The sequence below is a fragment of the Meles meles genome, chromosome 18 (genome assembly GCF_922984935.1).
Source record: "Meles meles chromosome 18, mMelMel3.1 paternal haplotype, whole genome shotgun sequence".
NCBI classification, from domain to species: Eukaryota; Metazoa; Chordata; class Mammalia; order Carnivora; family Mustelidae; genus Meles; species Meles meles.
The window spans coordinates 48,036,289-48,048,901 of record NC_060083.1 but is presented as its reverse complement, the minus strand read 5'-3'; the positions used below and the strand labels follow the sequence as shown (position 1 = coordinate 48,048,901).

General features: G+C 36.2%; 2 protein-coding genes across 2 annotated transcripts in view; one reads left to right on the top strand and one right to left on the bottom strand.

Annotated features, from left to right (window-relative positions):
- Window positions 1-12,613, top strand: part of LOC123929308 (40S ribosomal protein S24-like) — a 576,828-nt gene that overhangs the window by 541,041 nt on the left and 23,174 nt on the right. The window lies entirely within an intron of this gene.
- The window catches only part of LOC123930068, a 199,650-nt gene that overhangs the window by 179,621 nt on the left and 7,416 nt on the right, over window positions 1-12,613 (bottom strand). Inside the window, exons 3-6 of the mRNA XM_045986277.1 lie at window positions 11,195-11,266; window positions 9,816-9,959; window positions 9,163-9,234; window positions 6,491-6,634 (exon numbers count right to left, since the gene is read on the bottom strand). Coding sequence (XP_045842233.1) covers window positions 6,491-6,634; window positions 9,163-9,234; window positions 9,816-9,959; window positions 11,195-11,266 — 432 coding nt within the window. The remainder of the gene's footprint in view (window positions 1-6,490; window positions 6,635-9,162; window positions 9,235-9,815; window positions 9,960-11,194; window positions 11,267-12,613) is intronic.

The following is a 12,613-nucleotide window of genomic DNA, read 5'->3' as shown; positions in this document are numbered from 1 at the left end:
AAAGAGAGAGAACAACTTTCTGTGGTTTTGACAGTTGTGTTTACATCATTTTCTAATGAATACTATTTTTCACGGATGCTGAGGATGAACCTAGTTTGAAGTGTCTGCTGTCAGTTTGCACAATGGGTGTACAGAAACAAGAACTAGGAATAACTGGATGCATTCAATACATAAAAGTATTGACTAATATTATTACAAATAATTTTTATGGCATTCTCTTATTTTCACAATTTTCTTTACTGATTTACTGCTTTATTGAAGACAGAAGAGACAAACACAAAATAATGAAACATAAAATTCAAATAAAAGAATGAAAAATTAAGATGAGGCAAAATTAAAACAAGCAATAATTGGATTAACCTACATCTTCTTCTTAAGACAAAATCTAATTTATTATAAACCAAACCCCTCCTAAATCTCAGTTTAAACTGTTATTCTGGGTTTTATATATCTGCAAGGAATTATCACATATTAATTGATTAAAAGAATATCTGAGTATTTCTGAGAAATCAGTTTTAATGGAAGATAATAAATATCTAACAATATCTAATAATACTTTCTAAACAATTGAAAAAAAAGGAAACTTAAAGTTTCATCTAGGTGGCAAACTTTATAAATGACCACCTATCCAGTAAACGCAGTTCCTACTAAGTTTTTTAAAGCAAAGATGCATATATTGTGTATTCAGAAATACACAAACACCTAAATTTTTCCCATTAGCTGGAAGAACCTGAAAAATAAGTGAGATAATATGATTAAGGTCAAAGTAAGAAGTGGAAAGCCAACTATTTGTTTGATCTTTCCACCTACCTCACACTGTATTGAAACTATATATTTAACCTGTTCTCCCAAAAGAATGCTTTAAATTTACTTACACTTTAAGCATTCATTTTTACTTTATTTGCAGATTTTCAAAATGTATCCTTCCCTCATAGCTCTCATGGAAATTTCCCCCAAATAATCACTTTTCTCAAACAGTTATACAGCAAAATGGTCTCAGTGATGGTAAAGATGGCATATTATTGAAATGTCAGAAAAAAGCTTTCGTATCTAGCTGAATGAGTTAAGGAAATCTTCAAGGAGGTCACATGTTTACTGACATGGCAGTATATCCGAAGGTAACAGATTCATGAGGAAAATGTATAGAAATATAAGTGAGTGTGATGTGTTCTGGGAACTGTAAGTAGTTTCTTAATTTTGGATTTAGTTTAAAATTACTCAATTTTTTTATTGAGTGGAAACCTTATAAAATGTATAAGAAAGTTTGTGGGAAGAGGTTAATCCAAACACATCAGATAAAAGGAACTAGATTATTAAAAAAAAAACCCTCTGTAACTTGTGAAGGAGTTTAGATTTATCTGTTCTCATTTCAATATTTTCCCTCCATCATGCCCTTCATCAAACACATTATATCCTAAGCTGAACTCATCCTTGCACTAAAGCCTGATCCTCCTTCTTTATTCCCCAGCTTATTAAAAGGCATCACTAGGGAATGTCTCCCAAGCCAAAAATCTGTTAGTCACCCTCAACTCCTTTCTCTCTCCCTAACTTAACCAAACAATGATGAAGTTCTGCCTCCTAGAACTCATATCTGTTCCTTTCTTCCCATCCCTAGAGCCAGTGCCTTACTTCAACACATTATTTTTTTCCCCATTTTATTTATTTTTTCAGCGTAACAGTATTCATTCTTTTTGCACAACACCCAGTGCTCCATGCAAAACGTGCCCTCCCCATTACCCACCACCTGTTCCCCCAACCTCCCACCCCTGACCCTTCAAAACCCTCAGGTTGCCCCAACCTCCCACCCCTGACCCTTCAAAACCCTCAGGTTGTTTTTCAGAGTCCATAGTCTCTTATGGTTCGCCTGTGGTATATATACACAATGGAATACTATGCAGCCATCAAAAGAAATGAAATCTTGCCATTTGCGACGACGTGGATGGAACTAGAGCGTATCATGCTTAGTGAAATAAGTCAATCGGAGAAAGACAACTATCATATGATCTCCCTGATATGAGGACATGGAGAAGCAACATGGGGGTGTAGGGGGATAGGAGAAGAATAAATGAAACAAGATGGGATTGGGAGGGAGACAAACCATAAATGACTCTTAATCTCACAAAACAAACTGGGGGTTGCTGGGGGGAGGTGGGACTGGGAGAGGGGGAGCAGGCTATGGACATTGGGGAGGAGAGGTCAACACATTATTTTTAACCTGAATTACTGCACGCCTTCTAAAATGTCTCTTTGCTTTCAATCTTGCCCTCCCCTGCTCTTTCTTAATGCTATCAGAATGCCCATTAAGGGGTGCCTGGGTGGCTCAGTTGGTTGAGTGCCTGCCTTTGGCCCAGGTCATGATCCCAGAGTCCTGGGATCAATTCCCCACATCAGGCTCCGTGCTCAGCGGGGAGCCTACTTCTCCCTCTGCCTGCTACTCCCCTGCTTGTGCGTGCGCTCTCTCTCTCAAATACATAAATAAAATCTTTTTAAAAAGAAAAAAAGAATGCCCACTATAAAGTGCAAAATTTGTCATGTCATTTTTCTACTTTGAGATCTTCAGTGACCCTCCAGAGCCTTCAGGATAAAATTCAAAATCTGCTGCCAGAGACAAAAATAAAAACAAAACCCTTCTGGATCCGCTCTTGAGTATATATGGCCACTTCAATTCTTACTTTCCCACTCCTCCTGCCACTATGCACCACCACACTGATGATCAAATGTCAACATGAACTGTAAAGCTTGTTAAACACACACATGCACATGTACATACACATACCTTGGCCATGATGCAGATATTCTGAAGCAGGAGATGTAAGCAATTGTGTTTTTAACAAATTCCCTAGATAGTTCAGATGTAATCTGTCTGAAATCTACTGGTATACCTCCTACTGGACTGTTTAAGACTTCCTTGATTTCTCCACTAGCTTTGTTCTTCTATACTTTGTATATACTGAACATTCCTTCTTAACTCCTTCCAGTCCCCTTCCCTGCACTCCCAGTTCTTGGCTAGCTCCTACTCATATCTTAAAACTCAATTCCAGAGGTGCCTGGGTGACTCTGTCAGTTAAGCATCTGCTTTCAGCTCAGGTCATAATCCCAGGGTCCTGGAATTGAGCCCCCTCATGGGGCCCCCTGCTCAGTTGGGAACCTGCTTTTTAAAAAATATATATTTTTAATTTTTAATTAACATATAATGCATTATTAGCCCAGGGGTACAGGTCTGTGAATCACCAGGTTTACACTTCACAGCACTCACCATATCACATACCTTCCCCAATGTCCATAACCCAACCACCCTCTCCCTGCACCCCTCCCCCAGGCAACCCTCAGTTTGTTTTGTGAGATTAAGAGTCTCTTATGATTTGTCTCCCTCCCGATCCCATCTTATTTCATTGATTCCTTTCCTACCCCCCAAACCCTCAACATTGCCTCTCAACTTCCTCATATCAGGGAGATCATATGATAATTGTCTTTCTCTGATTGACTTATTTCACTAAGCACAATACCCTCTAGTTCCATCCACATCATCGCAAATGGCAAGATTTCATTTCTTTTGATGGCTGCATAGTGTTCCACTGTGTGTGTGTGTGTGTGTGTGTGTGTGTGTGTGTGTGTGTGTATACCACATTTTCTTTATCCATTTATCTGTTGATGGACATCTAGGTTCTTTCCATAGTTTGGCTATTGTGGACATTTCTCCTATAAACATTTGGGTGCACTTGCCCCTTCGGATCACTACATTTGTATCTTTAGGGTAAATACCCAGTAGTGCGATTGCTGGGTCGTAGGATAGCTCTATTTTCAACTTTTTGAGGAACCTCCATTCTGTTTTCCAGAGTGGTTGCACCAGGTTGCATTCCCAGGAGGGTTCCCCTTTCTCCGTATCCTTGCCAGCATCCGTCATTCCCTGACTTGTTAATTTTAGTCATCCTGACAGGTGTGAGGTGGTATCTCATTGTGGTTTTGATTTGTATTTCCCTGATGCCGAGTGATGTGGAGCACTTTTTCATGTGTCTTTTGGCCATCTGGATGGATGTCTTCTTTGCAGAAACGTCTGTTCATGTCCTCTGCCCATTTCTTGATGGGATTATTTGTTCTTTGGCTGTTGAGTTGATAAGTTCTTTATAGATTTTGGATACTAGCCCTTTATTTGATATTGTTTGCCAGTATTTTCTCCCATTCTGTCAGTTGTCTTTTGGTTTTGTTAATTGTTTCCTTTGCTGTGCAAAAGCTTTTGATCTTGATGAAGTGGGAGCCTGCTTCTTCCTCTCCCTCTGCGTCTCCCTCCACTGGTGCTCTCTGTCTCTTTGCTTGCTGTCCCTCTCCCAAATAAATAAATAAATCTCTAAAAACTTTAAAAAAATATAGAACTCAACTCCAACAGTATCTCCTCCAAGAAACCTCTTCCAACTACCCTATCCAACCCTGTGTAGGTTAGGTACCTATTGTATACATTCCCATAATACTGTTTACTTCTGTCATGGTATTTAACAATTGGTATTCTCATTGCTTGTGATCTCAGCAGACTGTAAGCTCTTTTACCTTTATATATTTAGTGACTAACAAGCAATAGGTACTTAATAAAGTTTTGCTGAATGAATGAAATTGCTCTCCTCTGAACTCTTCTTATACAACTTAGTGTCATCACTTGTATAGGAAAAAAAACTCAGTTCTCCTGTGTTTCTTCTTTACTCTCAAACTACTACCATACTCACAACACTCTGGCACCAGATTTTGGGGGGGGGGGGTGTTTTCCCCCACCAAGCAATTCTCTGCAACATCAGCTGAGCATCCTATAATCTAACTCAATTCTGACACTATCTTCCTGGAGATGGCATCAAGTCCCACAAGTTAAGGGCTCGGTCCCATAAGACTGTCCTTCCTCCTACTTCAGGAGCCAATCACAAGTAGGTCCCCAGGTTCCCCACAACTTATGTCCGACTTGGCTACAAATTGAAGATTCCTATGACTTTCTCCCCCTTGGATTCAATTATTTGCTAGAATAGTTCACAGAACTCAGGGAAACATTTAATGTTTACCAGTTTATTAAAGGATATGATAAGTATACTTGAGAACAGCCAGATGAAGAGATACATAGGGTGTGGGAGATCTGGGAAGGTCCCAAGCATAGAAGCTCTGTCCCTGTGAGTTGAGGTGAATCATGTTCCTGGTATGTGGATGTGTTCATCAACCTGGAAGCTCTCTGAACAACTGGGATTTTATGGAGGCTTCCTCACATAGGCATAATCAAGGATTCACTCCATTTCCAGCCCATTTCCCCTCTCTGGAGAATGCTAAAAATTCCAAGGTTCTAATCATGGCTTATCTTTTCATCCCCATCTAGGAACCAGATGCCCACTCAGAACTGCCTATTAGAACAAAAGATGCCCCTAGTGCTCAAATCACTTAGGAATTTACAAGTGTCTTAGGAGCTCTATGCCAGGAATGCAGTCAAAGACCAAATATATATTTCTTTCTTTTTTTTTAAATTATATTCAGTTAGCCACTGTATAGTACATCATTAGTTTTTGACGTAGTGTCCAAAGACTCATTAGTTACGTACAACACTCAGTGCTCATCACAACACAGGCCCTCCTTAATACCCATCACCTTGTTATTGTCTTATTACCAATCACAATATCACATCACTGTTTCCCTGGTTATTATTCAAGCGCTGCCATGTAACATTGCAAATGCACTGAGCTTTTATCTCCTATATTGTTAAATACTCTTTTGTTGTTTATAGCTTGCCTCACCAACTAGACCAAAAGATTCCTAAATATGAATACTTTATATTTATTTGCTTACATTACATATTACATGACACCTTACATATAACAGGTACTTGTGATCAGGTCTTTGCACAGTCATACAGGCCACGCACTGCCTAACGCCAAAGTGTGCTGTTGACAACAGATGTTGTGCAGTGGCCCCAATCAATATGATTGATGAAACAATGCTAAAACCCATTTAATATTGTAAAAAGAAAGTAATTTTAGGAATTGATTTTAAATTAATTTAAAAAACATAATAATTGGCAAAATTTGAAAATTATATATTGTTTTCTCTGAAAGCTCTTAGGATTCACATTCAATCTCATGTCACAAATATCTCAAGCCGAGGGCAGAAAGTCTTCCCTTAGTCTATTCCTGGCTAAAAGCAGTTTTATGTCAGCACAACCTTCACAGAGAATTACTTCATGTTCCCTGATTTACACAGTAGGTGCTAAAAATACACGCACAAATTACACTCTGATGGAATCAACACAGGATACTTGATGGGGCTCTAAAAATCTTATTAATCTTATTCAAAGACTTTTCCATCAAGATAAATGTATGATCTCAATAGACCTGCTCTATTAGAGTATTTTTGCCATTAGGATAATAAAAAAAGAAAATTGTTGGGGAGTGAATAATGGAGGACAGGGAAGGAGAATGGAAAATTTATTGTCACTTTATTTGGAAAGCCAACTTATAGTTATTATATGTACCATCAACATCAAGCGTTTTCTCTAACATCTGGTGTTCTTCAGGCCTTACAGAAACATTGAGGTCATCAAAAGCATCTTGCAAGTTGTTAATTTGAATTTTGTTGGAGTCCATCAAGTTGACAGTCTGGAGGGCAGTAGATAAATCTGAAAACACATGTGGATTCTGTAAGTCATACATCTCAATTAATATTATCTCTATGATTCCAAATTAATAAGCCAAATATTCCTTTATTCCAAGCATATTTCCCTGAGATGTTATTTTTATCTTAATATAAAAAAATTAAGATGACTGAGGGTTTTTTAAAGTTAACTGAATAAAACTATCAGGGTTTTTTTTCAAGTTAAAATAGCATCTCCTAGGGAAATGTTTAATTTTATACCAGTGAGAGGGAATTTGGGGCTTATTTCTATGTATATGATACAGCCCAAATTTCAGAGTATAAAAAACATTAGTCCTAAATTTTCTTTTACTTACATATTTTTCTGCTCCTTTCATTTTTTGCTTATTCCTCATAACTTTTACTCTACTATTAGAATTCCCCCCAGAAGTATAGGTATATTAGGTTTTCGGGAATATACTGTGCCTGAAAGTGGAAATGGCCTTTATTTTTTAACCTAAAAGGTACAAGAATCAAATGCCACAAAATCTATAGAAGAAATATGAATTGAAGAGTTTCAAGATTACAGGTAATAGATGTAGGGGTTTTCCTATGAAGAAAACAAAAACGTTGGAGGTTCTTTCAGGCTGAAGAACTCCGCATTTTTCCCAGGTCTTATCTAAACCTCTAGGAATTTTCCCCTCTAAATGGGATCCTTAGGATTGGAGCTATGCCTCTATCTGCTTTATCGATGAGTTTAAACAAATCATCATACATTCAAGGTCACCATTTGGGTTATAATCACTAGTTTATGTAGGAGAATATTTAAAAGGAGGCAAAGTACAGGGATACAAAGGAATTGCAGAAAAGAGTGGTACTATTCAATAAGACATTGTTGGATAAGAAACTTTCCAACAGATCTTAATTCTTGAGGGCCTTTAATGTCTCCAATAAATTCCAGCAGACTTTTCTGTAGAAATTACAAACTGATTCTAAAATTCATATGGCAATGGAAAAGACCCAGAATAGCCAAAATAACTTTTTTTAAGTAGAACAAAGTTGAAGGAACAATACTACCTGAGTGCTTTCAATGTTTATTATAAAGCTATAGTAATCAGACAATGTGGTATCTGTGTAAAGACTGACAAAGATCAATGGAACAGAACAGAGAATCCAGGAAACAAACAAACAAACAAACAAACATGATTTTCTACAAAAGTACAAAGAAAATTCAGTATAGAAAATATAAAGTATAATCTTTTCAACAATTGTGCTGAAACAAACGAATGTCCATATGCAAAACAAAACAAAACAAAACAAAAAGAAACTTGATCCGTACTTTATTCCATATATAAAGATTAACTCAAAACAGATCATACACCTAAGATGCAAAACCAAAACCCATAAAACTTTTAGAAGAAAACATAAAATAAAACCTTTGTAAGCTTGCGTGAGGCAAAGATTTCATATGTGTGATACCAAAAGCACAATCCATAAAAGGAACTGATTAATGAGACTTTATCAAAATTAAAATTAATTCTCTTTTAAAGACACTTAAGAAAATGAAGAGACTCAGAGTAAAATTTGCTCAGTATAAGACTCAGAGAAAATATTTCCCTAAGTATATATCTGATAAAGGACATGTACCCAGAATATATACAGAAATACAAAAACAAGTTTAAAAATGGGCAAAAGATCTGAACAGACACTTTACAAAGAAGATATACAGATGACAAATAAGAACATGAGAAGATGTTCAGCATCATAGTCAAGGAAATGCAAGTTAAAACCAGAGTGAGATACTATTCAACTTACTAGAATGATTAAAATTAAAAAGACTGACTATACCAAGTACTTGCAAGGATTGAGAAGAACTGGAACTCTCATTCACTGCTAGCAGAAATGTAAAATAGTGTGGCCACATTGGAAACCAGTTTGCAGTTTCTTAAAAAGTTAAACATACACCTACCATATGAGCCAGTCAAGCTTTGGTAACTGCTCAAAAGAGATCAAAGCATATGTTCATACAATGACTTGTACACAAGTGTTCATAGCAGTTTTATTTGTAATAGCTCCAAACTGGAAATAGCCTAATATGCATCACCAGGTAAGTAGATAAACTGTGGTCTATCAGTAAAATGGAGTGTTATCCAGTAATAAATAAGAATGACTTCCTGATACATGCTGCATGGATGAATCTCAAAATAATTATGCTGAATGAAAACATCCAGCAAAAAAAGAACATATCCATTTTATAAAATTCTGATAAATACAAATGAATCTATATTGACAAAAAGCAGACCAGGGGTTGCCTAAGGATGAGGGGAGAGGATAGGAAACAGCAGGAGAAGATTACAAAAGAACATGAGGAAGTTTTGGCGGTGAGGGATATGTTCATTATCTTGATCACTATGCTAGTTTTATAGATGCGTGCACATATCAAAACTTACCAAACTGTGTACTTTAATTATAAAAATATACATCTTTTGTATATCATTTATACCTCAAAACACTGTTTAAATAATGACAAAAGGCAATAGGAAACTATGACAAATGAAATATTGATTGACCCACCTTCAAATTGAGGAACTGGCTTATTTGTGTTCAAAGACTCCAAAATTTGTTTGAGACTTACTTCACTATTTTCTAAAAGGTAAAGTATAAGGATTATAAAACGGCAAAGTGTAAAATAACCATGACAGGAAATGGGGGGATGGGCAAGTTTTGTTAATTTCTGAAAATTAGTTGGATAAAAACTAATCAATTTAAAATAATTTTACCAAGAATCTGTTCCCTTAAAACAAGAAAAAAATTCTAATTATACTATTTGTCTTAATTAAAGTTTGATGTATACATTTTACAAATATGATGCCAGATAAACAGAGGGTGTCTCTTCAAAATATTTCTAGGAGAAGGGGTGCCTGGGTGTCTCAGTTGGTTAAGTACCTGATTCTTAATCTCAGCTCATGTCTTAATCTCACAGTGGTGAGTTCAAGCGCCCTGTTGGGCTCCACACTGGGTGTGGATGCACTAGGTAAGTAAATAAATAAATAACATTTCCAAGAGAAAAGTATTAATTTTAATTAGTTCTCAGTATGCTTATGTTCTCATGTTTCTAAGACCTAGTTTATCTAAACTATGCATACATAAAACAGATATCCCAAGCTCACAGTAGAACTAGGACTTCATTAAGCTCAACATAGAACGTTCTTTCAAAAAGGGCTCACCATCAGCAGATGCTTGACCCAGAATCTCCTGGAATGTCTTATTGGTCAGTGGAATTCCAGCTTTCAAGAGTTGGAAGCTCAGTTCATTTGCAGGCATCTTATCATTTCTGATTTTATCAAGAGTTGTAATCTCTTTTAATAAATCTGTAAATACATTAAGAATAGAGAACAAATGAGGAGGTTTTCTTAGACTTAACACCCTGACTTGCAGAGAGTAGATGTTTACAAAAGGAATTCTGAGAGAAAGGGCTTTCAAAACATATCAACGGGCTTTGGTTTCAGAAGTCACTTAAACAGAGTCATTTATGGTTTGTCTCCCTCCCAATCCCATCTGGTTTCATTTATTCTTCTCCTATCCCCCTAACCCCCCATGTTGCATCTCCATGTCCTCATATCAGGGACTCTTAATCTCACAAAACAAACTGGGGGTTGCTGGGGGGAGGTGGGATTGGGAGAGGGGGAGGGGGCTATGGACATTGGGGAGGGGAGGCAAACCATAAGAGACTATGGACTCTGAAAAACAACCTGAGGGTTTTGAAGGGTCAGGGGTGGGAGGTTGGGGAACAGGTGGTGGGTAATAGGGAGGGCATGTTTTGCATGGAGCACTGGGTGTTGTGCAAAAACAATGAATACTGTGACGCTGAAAAAAATAAATAAAATGGGAAAAAAAAAAAGAAGTCACTTAAACAATAAGCAAAATTTAACACACCCCTAACCAGCTAAAAATTGAACTTCTGCAAAACTTTTGTAAAAATTTGCTTTTATTTATTATTTCCCCTCAAAGGTTAAAAACTACTACGCGCTCCAGTCTTTCACAGACTGTAAAGCATTTCAAGTACAGATAGGTACTAGCTCATTCTAAGAGCTAGCAGAAATAGAACACATGTAATTGGAGAAAGAAAAATGAAAATATAAATCTGCTATGCCCTTAAAAACATTTAGTTACATCCTATCCTAGGATTAGAGAACCTCTCTTACCTACCTGCTTGTTTTAGATACGCTAGATCTTTTTTTTTTCCTTTACTTTCTTTTACGTTTCATTATAGGTGAGATAAAGAAACATGTGGAAATTATTAGAGTGAGAGAAAATTGTACTAGATTCATGTGGGATACCTTACACTGAAGCATATACTAAGACAAACTGTTTGCTTTAAGGAAGCATTAATTCTAGGAATGTAATTCTAAATAATTCATTATGGTCAAAGTACAGACTGACTATGATAAGGAATAAGAAAGCAGATTATAACATCTCAATAAAGCAAGGAAAACTTAAGTAATTAAAAGCACAAGGCAAAACAAACTATACTTTAGAAAAAGTAGAATACCATAGAATGATCTTAGAAGTTTATTTTTAATTTTCATTCTTTTACTATACTTACTGTTGAATGGTGTTGATGGTTTAGATGAATTAGTGAAAACATCAATAATATCTTTTACGATCTTGTTATTTTCTGCAAATTTAAGAAATAAAATAGGGTTTAAATAGATTTCAACCTCATTAAGGCAAGGATCTGATATTGCTTTAATATAATTTCATTCAGTTTTCAAAATTCTATGACTATAATACATGGTAAAAAATACATTTAGATTGTGAGCATTTGTGCTCACACACACACACACACAAATAAATGTTTTATAAAACAATACTTATGTGATGCATACTGATACTGTCTAACAAATTCCACATTATTTCATATCATTTTAAAATGCTATTCAGGACTTAGTAAATTTATTTCACAACCCAGTATTGTGACCCATGGCTTAAAAAAATTACACACAGGTTATATAGTACAAAAATATATACACAGCTATAAAGAATATGAGAGAATACATAGGGCCCCTCCCTGCAGAGATGATTCATACAACAAAGACAGCCAAAGAAGAGAAAGAATTAAAAAAAAAAATTCCTTTGGAAAAAAGTTCTGTTTGGTGAGAAAAGAGAAATTCAACTTGTTTCTACTGTCACCACTCCCTATTGAACCCTGAAGTGAACAAGGAAAAACTATGCATAAAAGAAAATATATAAAATTATTAATCTTTCTAGTAGTAAAAACTCTTACAAAAACCTAATACCTGAATTTCAATTTCCTCTGAATTATCCATAACATCACACATGAATATTTCTTATTCTTTGGAGGACAGGGTTCAGGATACATTACCCGCAAAACACAGCACCTCAACACACTGAATATTTTAAGCTGAAGAAATTTGAGAAATGGAAGGTGCCGTTAGGATTCAGACTTTCCCATTCTCCCTGAAGCAGGTCATTAAGACTCTTACATGAGAGATGCTCTTGCTATACCCAGAAGAACGGAGCATCCTTATCTCTAAAGGCTGAGGGTTGGAGGGACACCCAGAGGAAACTGAAAGAACAGGCCTTGTTAAATTTCCCCTAGTTTACCACCCTTAGCTCATATCATTTTGCCCTATCACATTTTCCACAACTTTCTATCCTTTATCAAACATAACATTAAAACATTAGGATTTAACCACTTCTTCAGGTCTTCATTTCCTTATATATACTCCCCTTTCACGTAAGTTTATATTAAATATATATGCTTTTCTCTTGTTAATCTTCTGTTACAGAACTCCAGCTGAGAACCTAGAAGGGTAAGAAGGAAATGATTTTTTTCCCCCACTCCTACAGAATCCTGCTTTAGGGATCACAGGCTCACAGACTGAATATAACCGAGATTCAGTCATTTTCATTGTCTTAGGGAGTGTTGGGGTTTTCTTTTCATTTGAATTTAATTATCTTAATATACGATATGTGCCCTCAAGTTACCCTACAGTTCACA